A 25,690-nucleotide genomic window follows, 5' to 3' on the forward strand; every position below is an offset into this window, starting at 1 on the left:
TAGAGGTAAAAACAAAACCTACAAATGAAATGATAGACCTAATTTGTCATTAAAAACGTAAAAATAAAGAATTATATATTATTGAAGTCTAACAACGGTAAATTAAGCATAACGAAGTAAATTAAGCATAACGAAGCAACATTAACGAATAATTTTATATAAACTAATCTAGAGAAAAAAATTCCCTCTGGACCGAAAAAAAAACGGCTTTGGACTGGAAACCAAAATCATTATAAAACTTGGACTGAATTCAACGGAATTTTTAATGTGGTTCTGGTCTGGTCCAATTTTCTGGGTCGGACCGGATAATGCACACCCCTACAACCATCTCATGCACCTATGTAACTCTTATGGTCCCCTCTATTTACAATGTGCATCTTTTAATTGCATTGGTTAACAATGGTAACATCGATTATTCGATTTCTAGCTAAATTAAACGTCTCATGTTCAATATAGGGAATGCACAAGTGTTAAATCTTAGTAAAACTCATGAGAGAGAGTTCTACCACTTTTATAATCGTACCCAACTCTAATCCGGACTAAACCGGATGTTCAACGCAAAAAAAAAAAAAAAATAAAAAAAAATAAAAAAAAAATAAAAAATAAATTTACAATGAAGTGCTTAAGCTAGTGTTACACTGTTACATTTGCCATACACGAGTAACAGTTAAAAAGACAGTAAAACAGTAATCAATCTGTAACAGGAGATTAAACCTTTGCTTAATTGCGACGTTTCAACCGACACATTTTCCAATCAATTAAAAAAAACTGTGTTCATCAAAACATCATTCGACGATTTATTTGATCAGATCGTTGACACTGACAAGCAACAAATTGAAGTTCTCTGATTTTCTTCCAGAAAATCAATTTTCATGGAGGACGCATATGCTCGATCTGTTGTTGAGGTATTGAAAAATGCAATCTTTTCACATATTTACTCTCTAATTGATGCAATTTTAATTTTTTTGGGTTACTTTTAGATTAATTGATTGAATAAATTGATGAAAATTGTGTTTTTTTTTTTTTAATGATAATTTTAGGTGTTGGACTTCTTTGGAGTTGACCCAACTAAAGGTTTAAGTGAATCCCAGGTATTTGATCAATTTTTGCTATTTTTTTCCAGTTATTTTTAATGGGTTTTCTGTGGTTTTTGGAAATTTGGTGTAAATACAATGTGGGTCATTTTCTTATGCTTAATATGGCTTGCAGGCAGCTGAGAATTCAAGGATTTATGGGAGAAATGGTTTGTTGAATTTTCACTCTTTAAATTTAAGTTTAGCTTACACTCCCTTGGTCGCACTCATTTGTTTGTGGGGGGTATTTTAATCAAAGGTAAACCAATGATTCTGACCGAGTAAGTAATACTACTATGTAACTAAAATATGTTATTTTGGGTTTAGCCTGGATTTTAGTTTAGAGCCAATTAGGTTGATGATTTTAGTCATTTAAATTTATGATTGATATTGGGATTGTTAGGAAGTAGTCTCTCTTTGTTTGCAATTGGAAATGGAGTATAGCAGTCTTAGGTTATCGATTTGCATATGCACAAGTTGGCGAGAGTAATGCTCATCTGTACACATTCTATACGGTTGTAAGTGTTGTCTTAGATTCGTACATATTTACAAGTTAGCGAGAGTAATGCTTATCTGTTCACGTTTGGTGTCTTCTAAGGATCATGAGGAAACCTGTTTGGGGGATGTCTTTTATCCATTTAGATAATGATTATAACATGTTTACTTTCCAGGGTTTGTGATTTCTATTTTTAGATGTGAAGTTTTATATAGCTTCTAGGTGGTACCTTATGTATAGAGTCTTAACATGTTTTCGCTTTTTTCTGGATCCTGTGCTGGAATTGCTTGCCTGCGTCACCATATCAGTGCTTCCGCAAGAGAAGAGTAAGTGATTCCTTTCACTCTTAAAAATTTCTTGATGGTTATTTACTGATCATCGTTGTTTCTCCCTTTTCCTAGTTTCTGTGTTCATATCAAGTTGATTTATTCCCTTCTATATGTAATGGACATTAGAACCATGACACAGTGAAAAGTAAAAGAGTTTCAAAGAGAGGAAAATTCCGATGGGCCATCTGAATGGTTTATCTCTTACTTTTTACCTAATCTTCGTACATTGACCACAATCTGAGCCGTTATCTGCAGGCCCTTATTTGTTTGTACAATTTAGGAATTACGTATGCGGCTGGGAATCAAGTACACCCACACTGCACACATATCTTTTATTGCAAATTTTTAAAATTAGATGCCAACCCTTAGAATGCTGACAAAATCACAGGTACTGGGGTGTCAGTTCCCGCGCGCAAGAAGCATTCAAGATTATACATTTATGCCTAATTGTGAACACTTACACAAATGAGGAAAGCTTTAATAATTATATTCCTTCTGGAGGCAACAGTTATACGAAACCACAGCCAACTGACTATGCCACCGTTAACACCATAACTAACACCACCATCCCATCCTGTGCAAGACATGATACTGTCACCTCCACCCATAATCATGTCATCATTATCAAGCAGTAGGTCTTCTACTGTTGTGCATCATAGATTGGAGTTTTCTCGCCAATTATAGGTGATAGCGAACATTTGATCTAGAACATTGACCAATATTTTGTACACATGTTCACTTAGGGAGATGTTCACTTTCTGCACTGTTCCTTGTCTTGCCGTGCTAAACACATATTGTGCCCATTAAAGACGTGATACTGTCAGTTCTTATCCTATGAATCTTATTGTACCGCTTAGAAGAATTATTGGAGAAGTCATGTGTTCCACTCATGCCTTTATCTAAAATGCTTACTGTCTGTAAGTGATGGATGGGTTGAAAAGAAAAATCTTTGGCCCAGATGATTCATCCTTTTGTCCCATACTTTAAGCAAGTTTAAAGGGATGAAGCAATGGTTCTTTTTAGGCACATCCAAATTTTTTCTCTGGGCCGAACAATTGTTGTAATTCAAGCTATTATTTTATGTTATGATTTAAGGAAGTTTTGAACCTTGAACAAGTTAGGCCCTAGTTCTGCAAATCGTTTGTATCGGATAATGGCCGACCCGACTCATGAAACCATTATAAGATTATACAAATAAATATAATCAAAGGTCCAACTCCACTTGCCTTTCTTAATAATTTTGCCAAAAGGAAACGGTGCAATTCTTAAAAATAGGAGGGAGTATCATTTAGCTAAAACCTTTGAGTAATTTTATCCAAAATTTTCCTTTTCTATTTGTTGTGCATAAATTTGTTTCGTTGCTCTAGCATGGAATTAAGTTGCTCCCTGCCGCTTAGTTTGTGTAGTTGTAAACTCCATAGACATCTGATTGAAGATTAATGATGCTATTAATAATACCTACATATGATGGTTATTGTTGTAACATCATGATCCTTGCAAGAGTAGTAGCCCTGATTACACAAGGCTTTTGTTTCTTAATGTAGGTACTCCTTTCTGGAAGTTGGTCCTAAAGCAATTTGATGATTTGCTGGTCAAGATATTGATTGCTGCTGCTCTTATTTCATTTGTTTTAGCATTGATTAATGGAGATACAGGCTTAACTGCATTTCTGGAGCCTTCGGTAAGAGGTTTTCAGGATAGTCATATAGATGTACTTTGGGTCTATCCTTCAAAGCTAGTTTTTACTTGTTTAAATTCCTATGGGATGTACTTCAGATGCACCTATAGGTTAGAGCCATTAGGCTTACCAATCTTCATAAAGATGTGCTTTCGGTACACCCTCCTGTTTAATTTATTCCAGCATAGGATCCACGCCGCCTGCACTGTGTCATTGTTTAAACTTCGAGTTTAGTATATTTTTAACGGTTTTTCTAACGTGTGCCCGAAGGGCACACATTAATAAGCTAAATATGGGAAGATTTACAGGATATTCTCATGATAGATGCAGGTATAAACTTAGTTTTACCATAATTAGTTGTGAATCTTCCCATATTTAGCTTATTAATGTGTGCCCTTAGGGCTCACGTTAGAAAAACAGTGACACAGCGCAGGCGGCGTGGATCCTATACGGGAATAAATTAATTAGATCTACCCATGTCAAGTATTTTCTCTTCTTTTGGATTCTGTTTATCGACATTAGTGTGCTAACTGCCAAGTATGCAGGTTATTCTAATGATATTGGCTGCAAATGCTGCAGTTGGAGTAATTACAGAGACCAATGCTGAAAAAGCTATTGAGGTACTCTTACATAAATGTTTTTTTTTTTGGCAGCTGATAAATGTTGGACGCATGCCCCTATTCAAATTTCATAATTTAAAGATCAACTGATTTGTCACTTGTAGTGGAGAAAATATTGATGGATGCCGTTCATGAGGGATGATCTGATTTGAAATGGGACGCTTTGTGTGTACTATAAATTGTGTAACTTAAACCTCTATCATAGTTTTCTTCTGATCATTTACTTTGTTTAAAAGTGGAACTACCGAATAAATCTTCAGTCTGGTTGTTTGAATAATTTGGTTTAGAAGGTTTTAATGCATAACTACACACGTGACAAATCTACAAACAAGTTGTCCAAAAGCACTCGTGCAACATAGATGTGTGCTAACTACACCCTTATGCTTGTAATTTGCTGATATCACAAGACTGCCTACATTCATTCTGTGTATATATGCTTGTGTCTCTAGAACGTTAAACTACAAATATGCATCAATTAAGTTGTGTTATTATTTTTTGATTATGAATCATGCTTTAATTAGCTAGCAGGATAAACTAACTATTACGGGGTAGATAATTGTCATTTTGGGCCTACTGATTACTGCAGAGTCGTAGTAGAGTATGTTAGATATTAGCTACTTCCTAATCTACTTTCCTTATATACTATGCCTTATTTATGTGCTGCCTTCATCGTCTCAGGAGCTACGAGCTTATCAAGCTGATGTTGCAACTGTTCTAAGGAATGGTAAAAGTTGATTATATTTTTTGATGCTGATGACTTATCCTTCTGGTCTCTTTTTGAGTTTTCTGTACAATTTCAAATTTATCAAGCTGCTTGGCAGGTTGTTTCTCAATATTACCTGCCACGGATCTTGTTCCTGGGGATATTGTGGAAGTTAGTGGTGAGCGTCTGTATTTATGAATATTCCATTCTTCCGAAAGATTAACCATCCATTTTGCTCACTTCAACCTTTCTCTTTGTATGGAAGAATAGTGGGTTGCAAAGTTCCAGCAGATCTGCGGATGGTGGATTTGTTAAGTGACCAATTGCGAGTTGACCAAGCAATTCTTACAGGTATTGTGATCATATGTTAATTTTTTTCTGAAAATTTTCTATTCTACAGTTATAAATCTGATGTGGTGTAACCCACCAATCAGATACTAAGTACTGTTGTTATTGTTTGTAACTTCCAACCTTGCATATCATAAAAATGTTGATGCATAATTGATACGAGGGAGACTAAAAACTCCCTCCCATCCAAACCAAAGGTAACACTTCTCCAATATATATGAGGAGTATTATATTGAAGTGTTACCTTTGGTTTGAATGGGAGGAAGTATATGCCACCGAGGATATTAATCTTAACCACAATATTACTCTCTTCATGAGTGTGTATTGCTGTTTTTAATTTGTATGTTAGCTTAGGTTCCAATTAACGTATTTAAATTACATAGTTCATTGTCTGTTAAGTTGTTTTTGTACGCTTCTGCTTCTTGTGTTAAGGTGAGAGTTGCTCGGTTGAAAAAGAAGTTGAGTCCACATCAGCTGTGAATGCCGTGTACCAAGACAAGACAAATATACTATTTTCGGTAACGATCTTGCTTTTGTGGATTCCACGTTTTCTTTATTAGATATTTAGATTTACTTCATGTACTTAGTGTAAGTGGTGTTTGGTGAATGACTAATATCAAATCATGTACTCCCTCCCATTCATCATAATCTTCCCCTTTGATTTTGGCACAATACTTTAGGAAAAGTATTAAAATAGGAGTAAAAGAGTTGTGTGGGGTTGGTGATAGGAGAGAGGGATGAATTATTAGTAGTTAAATAAAGAATTGTGGGGCCAAAACATAAAGGAAAGTAATAAAATAGGAGTAAAAGAGTTGTGTAAGGTTTGGTGATAGGAGAGAGGAATGAATAAAATAAGAGTAAAAGTTTCTAAAAATAGAAAGGGGAACATTAGTTGAATAATCCGTTTCGGGAACATTAGGGAAAATTAGTGGGAGGAAAATTATATTGTAACTTTGTCAAATTGTACATATTTTACTTCTCTATTAATGTGCACATGATAGGATGGTAGTTTTAATCTGGTTGCCGCTTGGTTCAGGAGTATTTTATCATGGTCCTTAAAATTTGCATACCAGACACTATTAAGAGCATATCGCATATCAAATTTGCTATGCCAAATTTAACGGCTGTAACTTTTTTATTCGGTAGTTTTCAATGTTTTTTTTTTTCCTATTGCTGTTGGCAGGGTACAGTAGTGGTGGCTGGTCGAGGAAGAGCAATTGTGACTGGAGTTGGCTCTAATACTGCTATGGGTAGCATACGGGATTCAATGTTGAGAACAGATGATGTAAGCCTTCAGCGTGTTTGTTTGTGTCCTCAAAAGAAAAGTTACTTTCTCTTGCATTGAGTTCTTAGTTTCATGCTAATAAAAATTCTTTCTTTTTACTGTGAAAACAAAGCACCTATGAGTTTGTAAAAAAAGTGCTAGCTAAATTCCAAACCCACTTTTTGTTGATGGCAAATGGCACAATGCAGGAAGCAACACCGTTGAAAAAGAAGCTAGATGAGTTTGGTACATTCTTGGCAAAGGTAGGCACCATATTTTCATTTTGATTGCACGAGAACTTTAAAATGCTTGCCTAATCTTTGTTCTCTTTTAAAGTTTGTGTGTACACGCTATCACTTCCCCTATGTGCAACTGTAATGAAGACCCTTAAAAGCACATATTTGAGGACAATGACAATATTAACAAAAACTTGCTGCTAATAGTTATCGAGGTACTAATTATATTAGCAGTGGAGTAGTAGAAGATAAATGGTTTGGTTTCTTGGAATGATAAAATATTATACACTATAAGTTGATCCAAATAGAAAATCTTCATGAACAGCTAGTACAACCAGGGCACCCTGATTGTCTTATGTTATTTCAATGCCTCTATGTGGAGACAACTTAATTGTATATGAGCTTATTTTACTAGAAGCTAATTTTGCATTGAGGTCACATTTTCTTATGATGTATGGATTGTATATTTTGTTTGTCACTGGTCAGTAAAAGAAGCTATCTCGCTGCTTGCCCATGTGCATTGCAGATTTTGGAGATTGATGTGCCATTTGATTATGGAATTGAATCCAATATAAAGTAGTCATGAGCATTCTCTTTCTCGTGTTGGATTATAGAAAGCTTAATATTTTTCTATAGATAAGGAACGAGCCTTAGGACATACATTGATGTTGATTGAACTTCAAAACGACCACTACCATCACCAGCTTGTGTTTTTATATTAAAAAATATGTACGCAGATTTTATGTGTGACTCTCTTAGATAGTTAGATTAGAAGAGAGTAGAAAGAAGTGCCAAGGTTTGAGTTATATGAATTGGGCCAGTTAAAAGTTGTGAAATAATTTAACGATGCAGTACTAGCTCGGAAGAGTGATCAACTAGTGACACATGTGTGAATGTTGGAAGCAGTGGCGGAGCCAGGATTAGAACTTAGCACTTAGCGGGGGCGAAAGTTTTGAGTGAGGGCGAACGGGTAATAATATAAGGTAAACTTGAAAAAAGATAAAATCTTTAATTAAAACTTTCGAACTTTCTTTCCTCCAGGGGCGCTCTCCCCCGTTAGCCCTCCCCTAGTTCCGCAACTTGTTGGAAGATACATTCCTCGTTTAAAAAGTAGCAAAGACGTGTATCAATCTCTTATTGATAAAGTAGTGAATATGTCATGTATCTTTTTTCCTTATTGAGTGGCATTGTCGTAGTGGTTGAATGGAATGGTGTTTGAGAGAATCCATGGGATTGTCAAACATCCCCACGAATTTTTTTTTTTTTTTGCTCGTGAGGCTTGTGATGTTAAGGAGGGGATTTTTTTTTAAAAATAAGCACACCTTTGGTCATGTTTATGTATTTTGAAGTGTGTATTTCTCACATATTCTTGATAGCAGGTAGGGTATCTAGTAAGCTCGATTCGAATTCACAATTCACTTTCCATAGTGAATCCCCATGCGCCAGAGTATTAATACACTTCGTTTTCTAAAAGTGTAAAATTAAAAATAGTATTATATAAACTTTAGAATGTAGATTTAAATAATTTACTACACTTTTTCTCCATCTTCAACATAATTTGAATAATACGAAAGGAAATAATTGTTGAAAAGACATTAAAAACACCATTCTCAATTCGTTATTTGGAATTCAGTGTGATTTAAGGCTATCAGATTTGCGAACTTTATCTCTGTGATATGCAAATTCAAGAGGCTCAATTTGCGTTCAAGCGAGTCGATTTGTGTTTTTAAACAAGTCGATTCGCGAGTTTGAAAGAATAGATACGCAATAAATCACGAATCTATACGTTCACAGCCCTCCCGAGCAAAACCCTGAAGTCTAGCTTCAAGGCTGAGGTTGATGATTCAAGGAGATTCCAGCCACTTATCTCGAGTGGAACTCGGAATTATGGTAATTATATAGAGAGGAGGACCTCTTGGTCTCCAATGCCTCTTTACGTGATAAACATTTTTAAATTCTACCAAAAAGATTATTGAAAGTGGTAATACACTAGTTTATAAGAATGATGACGTTCTATATTATACTTTCCCTTACAATGCTACCTCGTAACATTTGAAATAGTGAAGGAGGGCAAGTTCTCTTCGATATTCCTTCCTTTCACCCACTGGGCTATTTACACGTTTTTGGGTTGTTGGATTGGCTTTTTACACTTTTACTTGAGTAGATCACATGGGTAATTAAGGCCATTGGATTGGCTTTTTACACTTCTATATTCCTTCCTTCTCTCAGCGTTGCAAAGGCTAAAACATTATGTCAATTTAATGCATGAAGAACCCATTGGGGTGAATGCAGTTAAAATTAAGTTCTGATATTTGAGAAATGCTATATTTGAAATCAGCTTCTTGCCTCTCTTGAATTTGTATTCTGATACTATGTTATATTTCATGTTTTTGTGCTCTTATAGGTAATAGCAGGGATTTGTGTGCTGGTGTGGGTTGTAAATATAGGTCACTTCCGTGATCCTTCTCATGGCGGCTTTCTGCAAGGCGCTATTCATTATTTTAAGGTAATTGGTCAGAGTTGAGATTTTGCTGCTTTGCGTGAAATATTTTTCTTGGCAGATTTATACGTGCTTTGAAAATTCTATTCCTATGAGCTGTTGACTTCCAGTACTCAAGAGCCCACTGATCGTGTTTGATGGGCTACCTACTTGTAAATTTGCAATGCTCAAAGAGTCATATTATCAAATGGTGCTATTTATATATATATATGTCCATGCTATGTTGACATAAAGGCACTGTCCTCCACTGTAAAATGGTGGGGAGATACTGTTAAGCGTTGTAAGAGGTTTTAGACTTTTAGTAAATCTTTGGTATGCCTGTTAATCTGATGAATCGGATGCGAATAACTAGGTGGTAGCATTTTGGTCCATCTTTAGTTCAGAAACGAACCAATTTGAATTTCTGGGATTTTCAACATGGGAGCGGCCTCTATGATTTGAGACATGTAAATATTGACTTTGTTATCTATCTTTCTGCTGTTGACTGAATTGTGACTCTTGTATGAGCTAACTTCAGCTATTTTAGGTAAACATTCTACAGTAATGCAAGTGTACAACTGTGCTGACATGACGCTTCTTTCTATCCTTTTGCTGATAGAAAATTTCTATCTAATTTCTCCTCATCATCCCCTTCCATTGAGGTTGGAAGGCCAGTGAGTGGATAATAGGATAATATTGCCTCTGTTGGGTTATAATCACAATTCACTGAAGTTGTTTGAGATTGCTGAAGGATTTTGGCGAGATTTTGCTAGTTTGGTTATGAATAATGTAAAGAGGACAACAAGGGTAATTCTAATGCTAACGAGTTGAACCCAGAACACAAGTATCACCACTCAATACTTTATGAGCTAATTTTGCTGTCATCTGCAACATTTTATTGATCAATGGGATCCCTAGCTTTGATTTATGTAATCAGTATTCTAGCCATGAGTGGAGCTCATGGTCCAGGTTGCTGAACATTGGTGACTCACGTAATAACTTACGTGTAAGGTCTAATGCCACAGCCTTGTAATAAAGTTTTTAAGATATATAGGTCAGGAGTTTTCATCTTTTCAGTCAGCAGTGACAATATATGTGAGGAAGTATTATATAGTGCTTTTAGAAGGCAACCATATAAGCATGAAGAGAAGTAGCTGATGGATGATGGCTTCATGAAAATATAATAGAAATATTGTTATTGATTCATGTTATCCAGTAATTGTTTTCAGTCTTTCAGTTTTAATGGCCTTTTGAAGTTATCTTGGATGCTGAGTACCATTTGGTTTTGTGTTTTCTATTTGAGATCTTAGATTTGGTTATCTACCTTATTTTCTTTCATAGTAGACAGCTTCTTAAACTTGAGTTTTTTTTCTGTTCTGTAGTTCTCTGATACACTTTTTTGTTACTGCACCTTGTGATCTGACATTACCTTGGACTCTTATTAATGAAGATGAGAATTAAAATCACCATTTCAAGTCTTTTTTAGAATTTATTGTTACTAAAATTATCAGTCTATTAGTTACTAAATTGTTTCTCTTTATGAATTGTTAAGTACTATACACTCTAATTCTGCCACCTTCCTTGGCTTGCCTAGATTGCAGTTGCCCTGGCCGTTGCAGCTATCCCAGAAGGACTTCCAGCAGTTGTTACAACGTAATCCGATCAAACTTTTCAAGTTCATTTTATTTTGGCGCGACTATACACTTAAATTGGATAACGCTGATGTGCCATGGGCCTCTTTTCATTGTGTAGGTGTTTGGCTCTTGGTACAAAACGAATGGCTAGGTTAAATGCAATTGTGCGGTCCCTGCCATCTGTAGAGACATTAGGGTGTACAACTGTTATATGTAGTGACAAAACCGGTACTCTGACGACAAATATGATGTCTGTCTCTAAGGTATGTTTTGGAATTTCTTGTTCTTTTAGTAAAGTAACTTTTGATTAGTACCATAGTTTTCACGATCCAATTTGTAGTAATGTGCGCATTGCCGCATTTATCTGTATGAAGCATCTCCTTCATATACGACATAATTATTAACTTCTTCCAAATTATTCGTAGAATAGTCAACTATTGTTAAGAGCATCAGTATCACTGTACTCTTTACCCACATGGCCCCATCTCACCCCAAGGTTATGTCTGTTAATAGATGTTTCTTGGACTTTGTGGGCCTAATACCTTGAATAGGCAGTTTTATGGTCAGTGCTTTTGATTTTGACCCTTGCAATGTTGTTGAAATTGGTGAGATGGAGTGCTGGATTGTTTTTAAACCAAGCGTTGATAAAATGGGCTTTGGTTCTTGACGTTTTTCTTTTAAGAAATAATTTTTTTTTCTTCATTATATGTTTTCTTATAACAATTTTCATTGGAGCCAAAGACCTGCTATTCTTGGCTTCAAAAGATGATTGAATAAAGTATAATGAATAATTAGACTGTGAGTCATTCTCATATTACGAAGAAGCTTACAGACGATGCAATCCTGAATTCAATCTTCATTATGAGTCACCTGGAAACAACCTGTGTTTTTCAGAACCACGCTGCCTTCATCCGATCGCCTCAAGTTGCCTTAGGCAGGAGAACACCTCTTCTACTATTGCTATATACCCTCCTTCAATATCTTAAAATCTCTCTTAGCAACAACAACAACAACAACAACAACATCAGAGCCTTAATCCCAAAATGATTTGGGGTCGGCTGACATGAATCATCTTTTCGAACTGTCCATGGGTGAACGCACGCCTCAAAATGCGAATAAAAAAAAGGAAAGATGAAAAACAAAAAGGAAGAACGAAAATGTAATGGAAAGTCAAGGTGAACTTAGGGGTTTTTAAAATCGAATTCCGTCTTTCTTTTATAAAAACTTAAAATTTAAATCGAGAGAAAAGATTAAAACGATTTTTAAAAACCGAAATAGAGTTAAAGATCCGGAATGAACCAGGTAAAATCTATAAGAAAGTGGTTGGTAAAAAAGTGTAATAAAGGGGAGAAAAATAAATAAATTAATTTCTTTAAATTAAATAAAAAAAACACTAAATCTGTCAAAAAACATCAAATACTAAAAATCCACATGTATCCTTTCCCTCCATTGTGCCCTCACCGTCACCATACTCTCCTCAAGCCCCAGAACTCTCATATCGTGCTCTATCACTCTCAACCATGTCTGTCTCGGTCTTCCTCTGCCTCTAGGGACCTTTTTCTGAAGTCTCCAACCTCCTAATCTGGTGCGTCCATAGGTCTCCTTCTCACATGGCCAAACCATCTTAGTCGGTTTTCCATCATCTTGTCCTCTATTGGCGCCACTTTTACCTTTTCCCTAATCACCTCATTCCTTAACCGATCTTTCCTTGTATGTCCGCACATCCACCTCAACATGCGCATCTCCGCCACACTCATCTTTTGAATGTGACAATGCTTCACGGCCCAACACTCGGAGCCGTAAAGTAGGGCAGGCCTAATTGCCGCCTAATTGCCGTGCGATAAAAATTTCCCTTTAATCTTTGAGGCATATCTTTATCGCATAGGAACCCTGAAGCACTCTTCTATTTCAACCATCCCGCTTTAAAATCTCTCTTAGCATTTTAAGAAAATCTGCAACTACAGGTTCTATTGTAAATTTTTGCCCAGCTAATGTAGTAAAAGATTGTAATTGGTTAATTTTTAAATGTTCTTCTCATGAAGCAGATGGTTATGATAATAAATTTCAGTCTTGTTTTCTCCAATCTGAGCAAAATCTTTGCCTTAGATAATAGATTGATATGTTTACTGAATTGATGACAATATGCTATATTTTGTGTCATTTATATTTACGTTGCAGATATGTGTGCTCCAGTCAGGACACCACAATCCTGTAACTACAGAATACGGAGTCAGTGGGACAACATATGCCCCTGACGGAATCATTCTTGAAAATGATAGGGTACAGGTAAAAGTTATCTTCAGTTTTGGTTGTCCTCAAAGATCCAAATTGTTATCATTCACTCAATGCATGTTTTTGTTTTCAAGTCATGGTACTAGTTTTTGGAATCTTCATGTTGCATGGTTAGCCTTTTGACCGCTCAAGGATGTAACACCTTTGAATTCTTTGATGTCTGTGATTGTTAATGTTATGTGTGAGCATAGTATTTGCTGTCCATGGGAACTACTTGCGAATAAATCTTTAGCCAAGTTTCACATGGAGACGATTATATTGTCTGCTTGCTTCAATGGTCCCTAGTATATTTCTTCAATTTCTTTTGGGTGACGATATAGATTCTCCTAAAAACATGAATCCTTGGTTATATGCATATTTCTTTTGACTTATTTGCTTGAGGTTGCTGTATAGTTGGAGTCAAGTGTCTTTTCCACAGTTATCATTTTGTCCCACCTTTCTTTACTGGATAAAACTATGCAGGATAGTTGTAGCAGGTGATGTCTTAGTTTGTCTTTTGCGTCACCCCATTGGCGTCGTTTGCAATTTACCCCAAATGAAAATCATCAGTTTAGTGAAAATTTTGGGAGTAAATTATAGATTTCGTAATATCTGGATATAACAAAAAAACAGACTAAATGATCTTTGAATTGCCTGGTTTTTGGAAAAAGATTGTCGTTTCTGCATTAATTCAAGTTATCCGGCTTTTGGGGATGTGGGTGTTGGGGAGGGATATACTTTGCCTTTAGTTATCTGCATGATTGTCCCAGGACAGTTCGTAATTGTTTCTGCTAATTGCCCAAACCATAGAACGTTGAAGACTTTTTTTTAGTATGAACGCACAACATGGGAAACTTCTATTTGGTGATTGATCTCAACTGACCATGATAAGGAGGACTTCCTTTATGTTGAATATTGTGGTATTTGAAGCAGTATCACTTTATGGTTTTGCATAGTGATGAGTCTGATGACCAATGGCTGTACTTAGCATGATTATATTTCTTCTATTAACATGTACGTGTGTGCCTGTGGTATGGCAGCTTGACGTTCCTGCCCAGCAGCCTTGTCTTCTTCACATAGCCATGTGTTCGGCCCTCTGCAATGAGTCTTCATTGCAATACAACCCAGACAAAGGAACCTATGAAAAGATTGGCGAGTCAACAGAAGTGGCACTTCGTGTGTTAGCCGAAAAGGTTTCTCACTGTAGATCATGCATGTACTCGTTGTGTTGAATCTTGGTTTGAAACTTAATCTCTAAATTGGTCGTCACGGGTTGATCTCGGTTGTTGCGGCATAAATGCAACCTTATTGCCTCAAAATGCGGTCATCACTCACCTTGTTAACATGGTTGCGATCCAGTGTGGTGACCAATATTAAATGCAGTACCATACTACCCTGTGCAATGATTTTGCAAAGATAGCTGTGCATCGTACGCCATCTGATGATATAATTCCTGTCAGGTTGGAATTCCCGGGTTTGACTCTATGCCATCTGCTCTGAATATGCTGACTAAGCATGACCGTGCTTCTTATTGCAATCGGTACTGGGAGAATCAATTTAAGAAGGTGTGTCATGTTATTTCTGTTTTATTTCTTGTCTCAACCCCAATCTCTTACAGTTACTGTTTCATACTTGAAGGTTCAACTTTTTTTCGTCCAGTCAAGGTTTGATATCAGCTATTTTGCATGTATCATTTTCTCGGCTCTTATTCTTTTCTCTGAAACTAATATGTGAGGCTGCCTTATAGAATACTAACTGTCAGTCAAATCTTGAAGCTACACTACCAATACTCTATTGGCTAGACTCTCTGATACGCTGCTCCTATAGCTCATAAGACATAAGTATCAGTATGATAAACAAAATTTCAGATAATCCTTGTTGTAGCCGAGTTTTTCTTCCCTTGTGATGATCTTCCTTCCCTAGAAAAGTTATAGGGAGCGTGAAGCTGATGTTTCTGTGTGCTAACTTAGCACAGATGGTATAAATTGATTTGAGCTATATAAAAGACTAAAGCTAAAGTATTTTAAAGAGACACTAAAGGGAAAGGAGGGGTGGCTTCCATTTACAGAACAGGGCAAGTGCAAAATTCATCTTGTTCTTTAACGACGTCGGTATTATTTTGCAAATTGGGCATCATATAATTATAGATTTATCTGTTGGTTCATCATTTTTTTCTAAGTGCAATTAACAAAACTAATCTATCTCTTTATGAATTAAAACAGTACCGCTGGTTATTGTAAACGTCCTTAGTGATGTGTTTAAAGCTAAATAAAGATGCATGCATTTTCTTGATATTTAAACCTGTATGAAAATTCTTTTCAGGCATCTACTCTAGAGTTTTCCCGTGATCGCAAGATGATGAGCGTTCTTTGCAGCCGGAAACAGTCTACAACTATGTTTTCAAAAGGCGCCCCAGAGAGTGTACTTGCTAGATGCACTAGGATTCTGTGTAACGATGACGGTTCCATCATTCCGCTGACTCCGGAAATACGAGCGGAGTTGGAGGCAAAGTTCAACAGGTGAGGAAATTATGTCTTGATTGGCAACATGATATCTTGATTTAACTTTTTTTGGTAAATGACTCTAATTGAGATGTAGCATTGTAGAAGTTGTGAATTATCTTTTTTTACAAGCTGAATTATTTTCCTTTTAACCATAGTGTGTATTTAAGCATGTTTCTACCACGTATAGGTTACAGCGTTGTTTTGCTCCAATTATTTTATAATATTATAGGAGTAGTGGAGTACTTGAGTAAAAGGAATAGCTTATACATCATCAGTTCACCAATGGCATTCCCTGTCAGTTCTGTGGCCTATTTGCTTCTGTGACATAGACCTGTAGAGGAAAGAGAATCTTTTTCCAATGTTCTTATCTGTTAGATTGCTCACTATCCTGTTCTTAGATTTTCCTTTGAGTCTCTTTTTAATCTGTTCTGGGCAGTTGCTCAATTAATTTTTACTGTTCAGCTTTGCAGGAAAGGAAACTTTGAGATGTCTTGCCCTCTCCTTTAAACACTTACCAATGGCTCAACATCTTCTTACTGTCGATGATGAGAAAGATCTTACATTTATTGGGTTGGTATGCTTTCTTTGTAATTCTATTTATTGCTGACTTTCCATTGCAGTCATTTATTTATTTTTCAATAAGTTATCACTTATTTAAGGATGGTATTATGTATCCCGTAAGAATTAATGCCAACCAAAAATAATGTTCTGTTTCCGTCTTATTGGTAGGTGGGGATGCTTGACCCTCCAAGAGAAGAAGTAAGAAATGCAATTTTGTCATGCATGACTGCTGGAATACGTGTTATAGTCGTAACAGGGGACAACAAGGTAAACAAAGGGTCATAAACTGGAGAAACTAGGTTTCTAGCCTAGTATTGTTCTTTTCCCAAAGACAGAATCCCATTGAAGACATAATCTACGTACCTTACTTTCAGGCCACTGCTGAATCATTATGCCGCAAGATAGGAGCTTTTGATCACCTTGGTGATTTCAGTGGGCACTCATTTACAGCATCAGAATTTGAAGAACTTCCAGCTCTGCAGAAGTCGCTGGCATTACAACGCATGGCTCTCTTTACAAGGTAAGTAGCTCATAAACTCATTAATCCCAAGTTCCTATTTGGTGGGGGTGAGAACAAGGTCAAAATGTCTCAAGTTTGGCTCTCTTCTATGAATTTTGAAGGGTTGAACCATCCCACAAGAGAATGCTGGTTGAAGCCTTGCAGAATCAGAATGAAGTTGTAAGATTTTTGATTGCACATGCTTGATCTTACTAATTTTTTTTATTAGTTGAACACCTTTAATGTAACTTGCAAGTCTAAAACTGCTCTACTGAAGCCTTAAGGCTAAGTCTTTAAATTTGTAGTGTCTGCCAAGTCTGTTAGTGTTACGTACATACTGTTGTGCTGTTTGTTGGTCATTCTACTTAACAAATAGCAATAATAGATAGGTTCATATTTGCATGGTATTCGTTCATTGCTGCCTTATTTTAGTCAGGGATATCAAATTCCTAACTCCAAGTGTCTAGCCGCGTAGTTGAAGATACCATTCTAAAAGAAAGTTAGTATAGTCTTAGAGGGACCACTCACTAGGTTATAGGGGAATTTTTCGTTTTTATCACATGATAGGGATAGGAGGCAAAATCACTCACTAAAGTGGCTGCATTTCTTTGTATTGTGAATTAGCAGACCAGCAGTCATTCGGCACAATTATCATGGGTCATTTAAAAATAGCCTCTCTTAATGGTTAACGTAGAGTGTGTGTGTGTGTGTGAAAATGAACCTGCCATAATGCTTCCGCCCTCATCACTAGAAGATAGTTAAATGTCTTAAATATTTATTTGTTGCATGATTATGTGCATGATATCTCTATATGCTCGAACTAATCATTTTTAAACCTTATTTCATTAGGTTGCAATGACTGGTGATGGAGTTAATGATGCACCTGCCTTGAAAAAAGCCGACATAGGGATTGCTATGGGATCAGGAACAGCTGTGGCTAAGGTATGTTATTTATCCATGTTTTTATTGCGACACTGCTTAATAATATCTCATCAGTATTCTGTGAATGGTAAGTTTGCTATCCTTAAGGGTTTGTTTGGATAGGGGAAGTTAGCAAAATAGGGGAGCCATGAGGCACTGGGTAATGTTGTTGTTGGTTAGCAAAATGGGGTGGAGGGATTTGGAGGGGAGGGAAGATGGACCCCTTCATTTCCTTCCTCTACCGAAAATTATTTTCCCTCCAACAAAGGAAAGATTTAGAGGGAAAACTCCCTTCGTCCATTCGCCCTCCCCTCCCTTTCCCTCCCCTCATTCCCCTTCCTTCCTTTTTTCTCCATTTCTGGTATTCAAACAAAGAGTAAAATTATTTGTATCAATATTCCACAAAATTTGATATTCATTCTCCATAACTAGGTAAATCGAGCAAAGGTTAAGTAAATTATCATCAATGGTGGAGCTTAGTGCCTTCCACCATATTTAGCCTTTTCATCGAAGGGTCGTGTAGATGGCTCCCCCTGTTCCCGGTTATTGGTCGATTGAACCTCTATGTTACTACATGGGAAAGGCTGTGTACTGCCGACATTGTTAGCTCGCTTTGTGCAGGAGCTTTATAGAATATGGGGGTAATAATATTTTTGAAGAATCGTGTAATCTGTGGGTTTGCATGTCTTCAAGAAGTCTTCTTGATCAGAATGTTTCTGGTTCCTTTCCATTTCTTGGCGATAACATTTTGTAATGTTTGGCTATCTTAATTCCGATTTCAGAGTGCTTCAGACATGGTTTTGGCCGACGACAATTTTGCCACCATCGTAGCGGTACGCTCCACCGCTTAATAATTGTCTCTTGTGTTAACTTGACTGTGTCCGGCCCATGAAACCATTTTTATGGGAATTTGATTATTAATTTGACTTTCATGCAGGCAGTTGCAGAGGGAAGGGCTATATATAATAACACTAAGCAGTTCATCAGATACATGATCTCTTCAAATATTGGTGAAGTAGTGTGTATATTTGTGGCAGCAGTACTAGGCATCCCGGACACACTTGTGCCAGTAAGTGTACATCTTATGTACCACCGATGGTTATTTTGAGATCCATATGAAACTCTTGTTCATGGATCGATTTCAGTGTGGTCATCCAAGAAAATATAGCAAGGACAAAAACAATTTACTGTTAAGAGATTGATCATTTTATAATTGTTTGTGCTTATGCTATAAATAGTGGCATGGTCATAAGCAGCAATTAGATGCAGTTGATATAAAGGGATTAAGTTGTGTAAAATGCAAGAAATGGTAAAGATCTTGATACTTAGTTTTCAGAATCTCATATGGCTCGGCGGTTAGTTCCAGAAGTTTTTCTTGCCTCAGTGGTTTTAAGACATTTATGTGTAAAGTTTTGATTTGAATGGGTAACTTTTCAAGATTGTACTAAAATATTTACTCCATCCATCGCGTAGTAAGGTTCTTACTTTCCTTTTTCCACTGACCAAAATAAGGTTGTTACTACTATATTTTTTAGTGTTGTGCTTAGTTTCCATTAAAGAGAAGTAGGAACTTAAAAATGGGATAGAGGGAGAATTAATTGGAAAACCTCACACTTGTGTCATAAACTTGACATTTATATCCTAAAACCTTAGTTCATTAGTGTCACCATATATATATGGTCACTATACAGTTTTTCTGTATATCTCACCATCGCTAAATTTTGCAACCTCAGGTTCAGTTACTTTGGGTCAATTTGGTCACCGATGGTTTACCTGCTACTGCAATTGGTTTTAATAAACAAGACTCTGATGTTATGAAGTCCAAACCACGGAAGGTACCTCCTACATTTCTTCACACACCAGTGACCATCCTGTTGGATAGTCTGTTTTATGTATATCTTCTTTATTCTGTAGTTGTTTCACAAATTGGTCTTTTTCTTTTTCTGTGCAATTTGCTTAAACAGTTGGCACGCATAGACCAAGTTGTAGATCTTACTTTCATTAACGGTCTTTGAAATGACAAAGCTTGCTCTCTTATTACTGACCTTTTTTCTGCAGTAGTATCTATGGTATACACGGGTCGATGACAGTCCGTTGGCTGTTTGACTCATAATGCTTTATTAATAGGGGAGATAGATTTCTGTATGAAACATTTTTGTGTCCATACAAGCGCCATCAAATGATAATTCTTGTGGCTACAATAGTGTGAAGCAAGTAGCCCTTGTAGGATTTTACTAAAAAAAAGTAGCCCTTTAGTATATTCATTAATGAGGTGTAAAAGAAGGAATAGAAAACTATGGGTATTGGTATTCCTGGTACTCCTATAAATAACAATATCGAAGCTTTCAAAGGATGGGAGGCTTGAGGGAATAGTATTTAATAAGTGATTGTGAAGCTTTTGTGTGCTTTTGTTTGGTAATTTTCAGCCAAGGCCTAACTATAAGTTCCTTGGCTGCTTCTATCTGCTGCATACATGCAGGGTCAACTTACTAGATCAGTACTTTTCAACTATCCCTGGAACTTTTTACGTCATCCCCTCCATCCCATTTATATCGTCCCCATTTTACTAGAGATACACATGACCCTTATGATTCCCTCCTCGATACAATGTCAACAGGATGAAGGGAATATTTACTGGAGTACTTAAGTAGAGATCATGTATGTTCACTTTTGTATTTTCTAGATATACAAAGGGCCAATTATTCTGCACGGACAAAAAAGAAAATGAGGGCAATATAAATGAGATGGAGGGAATATTTATTGTATAAAAAAGACAAGCTTGATTTTAGGATATTTCCCAGGTAAACTGTGTGTTAATATATAACATGGTAACATAGGTCTATAACTTACATAGTCTGTGACTCTGTGTTATTGAGTTTGTAAAATTATTTCATATTCCTTTTCTTAACCAGTAATGTTTGTAGTTCAATTAGTTTTCAAACTATTTTATGCTTCATGGAAAACCTTGTGTTTTCAGGAGATCACGTGGTCTCTATTTGTGAGAATGCTTTATTTGAATAGGAACTATAAAACCGTGCTACTAACTACTTTAGTAATCTGCTAGATTCAGCATTCTGTGTTTTTTTCTTTCATAGTTCGTCTTGACATGTCTTCGATAATGTATTTCCATGATTTTGCTGTGTTAATGCTTACCTTTTATTGTAATGTCCTCAGGGTATATTTTTATAAATTTCTGAATTTGGCCTTTTAATATCTTTTGTATACGCAGGTCGGAGAAGCTGTTGTGACTGGCTGGTTATTTTTCCGATATGTTGTTATTGGAGGTAAGGTCTTATCCATCAACAATGCTGTAACTATTTGTTTATACTCTCATTTCTTGGGGTGTAAAAGTAGGTTTCCATATTCAATTGGTGGAAGACATTCATTTTAGCAACACCTCGAAAAAGGTTATTGAGTTGCATAATCTATCACCTTTCATTTTGGTTGTGTTGACCTCATCTTGTACAGAGTATTCCTTTCCCCTTATCATCCATTTCACACACGCAGCTAATCCCAAACACCAATGCCATTTTGCTAACCCTCCCTCACCACCCCAAGTTAATCCCTTTAGTTCCCTTATCATCTCATGGAAACACTTGTCCCCATTTCTTCTTTTAGAAAACATCCACGCCACTTGAAAAACTCTTTCAGGTAATGAGAAAGCCCTCTGCATGGAAGGTGGACATTCTAATCAGATGTTATATACATGGGGGAGGAAGGAGGAGGGGGGCAAAATTGCGTTGAGATCCATGTTGGGTTACCGGATTCGCTTAGTTATCTACCGAATCACGATTGGCATGAATTATGAATCCGAATTACATGGAATTTTACTGAATTATGCTCTATTTTGAGCGAATCGCGAATTCATATTACATATTACGACTCTGGTAGCCCTGGATCCGTGTATGATTCCGAAATGACTCATACCAGGTACAATCAGTTTCCACTAGCTAACTCAATGATAACAATTGACCTACTAGCTCGACTTGCATAACCTCTTTATGCCAAATATAAGGAATGTGACATTTTCTTGGCCTTCAGTGCTTCATTTACTTTTGGGAGGTGTCTTACAGCAAGTTCACTATGTACTTCAGACCACCATTAAGGGTATGAGTACGGAATCCATATATGACAATTACCCGTCACTTCTCCCAAAGGAGATAAAAGGTAGGGAAGGTAAAAGAATGTACTTCTACATGGAGCAGATAATATGATTTTTTTTACAATTCTAGGCCTTATACGTTAAACATCTTTCTATATCATTCTAAATACTCCAAATATTTCATTTTTTTAATAAATTATTTGTTTTGAACATGTGTTGGCATACCAGTATCTCATTTTAGATAGATTCCCCACGTATTAATAATTGAGTCATGATGAGTGAACACTTGGATATGTACTCGTGTTTGACACCCGTACTGGAGTCTGAGTAACTTAGCTGACCACACACTTAGACAGATAGACACACTTCTTGCTGCGTCGTATTTCCTAGAAGTTTCAGTTTCCATCTCGGTCCATTTAAGATGGCACAATTATGTGGTTGCAAACTTGCACTTGAAAGGGGACATGCAACAAAGGGATTCAGCTAGATAATTGAGTTTGGACACAACTCCACTTTTATTGAGTTAAGCATTTGGCAAGATTTAGCTCAAAATCTAAACATGAACCACTCAAAACCCGAAGTTCTTCTCAATTAGTATAAAATTAAGCTACTTACCACTGAGAAGGAACGAGACGATGAGATGTTTTTTACTTCACACATCATCCAGGAAGCCCACTCCACTCCTTTCTAACCGTAACACTAAGCGACTTCATAATAACGACTAAAAGAACAGGTGAAAAGCCATTTTGGACCGTCAGGAGATAGCAAAAGAACCATCAAGAAGTGTCTGAGAAACAGGCTGTAGTCACAGAAAAGCAAGCACTGGATAACACCTGCTTTCAAGGGCGAGCATAAAATCCTGGACTATAAAGTATCAAGGACAAGAAACAGAGCTGTATGCTAGTTTTTGGCTGAATATCGGGAATTTGGGATGCATTGGTAAAGCGATGAGGAGAACGGGGAACGGATGTTGATTTTTGATTTGTATGCTATATCTGGATTGGAGGACAAAAATATATATCTGTGTGATTGCATATGATTACGTGTAACTGTGAGGCTGGTAGAAAAAGGCCTATACAGGCATACAGCTATTAAGCAGACTAAAAATAGATACTGTGCTTTCCTCTTTTTTTTTTTTTTTTCCCTCCTAGTAGTGTGTTGTGTTCTTCCTATTAACTGAAATAATTTTTTGATATTCTTCAGTAGCTGGTTAAATCTATTTGAGGAACGATTGTCACCGGGTTGATGAATCGTCTTTGAGATCATGTCCCACGGCTCTTCTAGTAGATGATCTTTCATTGTATTATAAATCTATATATTAATAGCAGAAATATGTGATTTGTGTTATAACAATTGTTTTAATTTTGCTGCAGCTTATGTTGGCCTTGCTACTGTTGCCGGTTTCATATGGTGGTTTGTATATGCTGAAAGTGGACCTGGACTTCCATATAGTGAATTGGCAAGTATCTGCATGTTTTCAAGAATTAAATAATAAATTAATTTATTATGTTAGCAGCTATCTTGATAGATTGGCTGTCAATAAAGAGTCGTTTGTGTGCAAAACATAAGACATGGTTGATGAAAAAGCCTAAAAGCACGACTGTCATGTCTGTCAATACTTGAATTTGGTACAATTATTGAATGTGGTTCCAATTTAGATCACTGAGATTGTATAGAGCTCTTGTTCGGATTATGATTTCTTTTCTTTTGTACCAGATGAATTTTGACACCTGTCATACAAGGGAGACAAGCTATCCCTGCAGCGTATTTGATGATCGCCATCCATCAACTGTTTCCATGACAGTTCTTGTTGTGGTAGAGATGTTCAATGCGTTAAATAACCTCAGTGAAAATCAATCGCTTCTGTGAGTATTTCAATTTGCTTGATACTTGGCCCCCTAATTGTTGCTGGTCCCAATGATGGTTTTATCTTACCTGAGCCTGTGGCGCTGTGTTAGTGTTGTATTGGTCTCTAAAGATAGAAACTTGGCAGAGGACATTTTACTCGTGTCACTTATTTTAGTAGGACGTGTGATGTGTCACTCTTCCTCAACATCTGGGACGGGCTGTGTGTTAGCTGTTGTCAGCTGGACATGAATTGAGGCTTTGTTGTTTAGATGTTCTAACCAAAAAAATGCAAAGTCACAAAAATATCAGTAAAGTATATTCGATTTAAGTTTTGACCGTTGCTGTTGATTTATTGTCTTGTGTATGGAGCATATATAACATGAAACAATGTAGCGACATCTCTTATGTAATGGCCGATCTTCTCTACTATTGGAGTGGAACTATCTGCCTCGTTCTACTGGGGGCATTGGTGGGGGAAGGGTAGGGTGAGGGGGACTATGCATTAGTGGTGTAGGTGTCTTCAGTTTCGGAAGGGATTAAGAAAATGTATTTTGTCATCTACTATGTCAACTTTTACAGTAATAATAATTTAAAGAATCCAATGGGATCACTAAAAATGGGACAAATAACCACAAAACAGTCTAGTGAAATGAAGGCAGTAATCTTTGGATTTTTTTGTTGTAATTTCAGCATTTGGAGTTTAATATTACAAACTGATGTGTTTCTCAACCGTCATTCTGCCTTTAAAATTCTTATTTTGGTTTTCCCTGCAGTGAGTTAGCCTCTGTGTCAATATTTCAAGTTTTACTTTTGTCGATACTTGATACTCCGTATATTCATATGGTAGTGTAGGCTGTTTGCTTCAATATCGCAATGATATTCGCCTAATCGTTGCACCCAAGATGCTCCGAGAAATGCCCCTCAAATTGCTAGAATGAGATCCCCAAAATTGATGATTAATTTTAGGGTTTTGTGTATTTTGTGATGATAGAAAATTAGGTTAAAAATAATCTCCCTACTCACCTATTATAACCGAAATAGGAGAGATTGAGGGAAGATATTTTTTTTCCTTTCTTTTTCTTGTTTTGACCGAAATAAGGAGATAATTCTCCTTATTATTTTCGGTTTTCCCAACTACCAAAATGAGGTGACTAAATCTTCTTATTTTACTTAGTTTGGACAATGTATAAATGAGCATATTACCAATTTACCATACTTGATTAGCGCTTACTGCTTTGCTCTTCTTGTGTAATAAATAATAATGCTAGGCTTATTGCTAGCTCCAAGCACATTAGAACTTCAGAATTTGGTATGGTGACTGACCCTTTTTATTCTGCTTCTTCCAGTACTATACCTCCCTGGAGTAACCTCTGGCTGGTTGTTTCAATCATATTGACAATGCTGCTTCATGTACTGATCTTATATATTCAACCATTATCAGTTCTATTCTCTGTAAGTTGTTTGTATATGTTGTGGTATTATCATTTATATTTATATATGCACGCACTGTTTGTTGATATTATTAACCTTTCTCCTTTATAAATTATGGTAAGCAATTTGTGCGTTTATCTCAGGTGACACCCCTATCTTGGACTGAATGGAAGGTTGTCCTATATCTATCATTCCCGGTTAGTGATTGCATCTCTCCTTGTATTATTCATGGAATTATACACGATTCCTGATCAAGCCAAGTTATCTTGCCTACCACTCCACACGTAAAAAATCTAAAAACACAGTGTGTCAAATGCGTCCGGATTTTAATGCAATTGGAAGGGTATGTAATTTTGAAATCCCGCAGAATTCACAGGTATCGTGACATAGGTTCGAATCCCCTCCCCCATATATTGTAGCGCCTCATTTGGTATTAAAAAAATAAAAAAAATCACAAATCTACAAGTCAAAGATAAATCAGAAAGTAACACAAATTGAGATATGCCGATTTTGTTCTTCCATGCTCACTTCCATTGGGAAGCAGGTGGTCAGAGGCAAAAGGGCACTAAGTTTATTTAACTTCCGATTCTATCCCTATTAACTTTATAAGATATGGTTGCATTTCTAGAACAAAGTAAAGCCTTAAGACATATAGTTACACTTAATAGGATAAAACATGTCCTTTTATAGTTT

The 25,690-nt window shown here is 36.5% G+C and overlaps 1 protein-coding gene across 1 annotated transcript; it reads left to right on the forward strand.

The window, feature by feature from the left end:
• Positions 1-640: 640 nt before the first annotated feature.
• Positions 641-25,194, forward strand: LOC141586683 (calcium-transporting ATPase 3, endoplasmic reticulum-type; the record flags this gene model as incomplete). Its single annotated transcript, XM_074407983.1, is given in 32 exon segments — positions 641-905; positions 1,041-1,091; positions 1,210-1,243; positions 1,878-1,895; positions 3,443-3,579; positions 4,122-4,196; positions 4,875-4,920; positions 5,018-5,077; positions 5,170-5,250; positions 5,680-5,765; positions 6,431-6,532; positions 6,721-6,774; positions 9,152-9,253; positions 10,821-10,879; positions 10,979-11,123; positions 13,039-13,146; positions 14,172-14,324; positions 14,592-14,696; positions 15,454-15,650; positions 16,098-16,209; positions 16,365-16,463; positions 16,571-16,716; positions 16,818-16,875; positions 17,545-17,637; positions 18,399-18,449; positions 18,554-18,685; positions 19,350-19,451; positions 20,846-20,900; positions 23,092-23,177; positions 23,435-23,583; positions 24,913-25,018; positions 25,141-25,194. Coding segments are annotated over 32 exon segments (2,889 nt in total), but the record flags the coding sequence as incomplete, so codon positions are not given.
• Positions 25,195-25,690: the final 496 nt, after the last annotated feature.

Source organism: Silene latifolia, chromosome 6 (assembly GCF_048544455.1).
Source record: "Silene latifolia isolate original U9 population chromosome 6, ASM4854445v1, whole genome shotgun sequence".
Lineage (NCBI taxonomy): Eukaryota > Viridiplantae > Streptophyta > Magnoliopsida > Caryophyllales > Caryophyllaceae > Silene > Silene latifolia.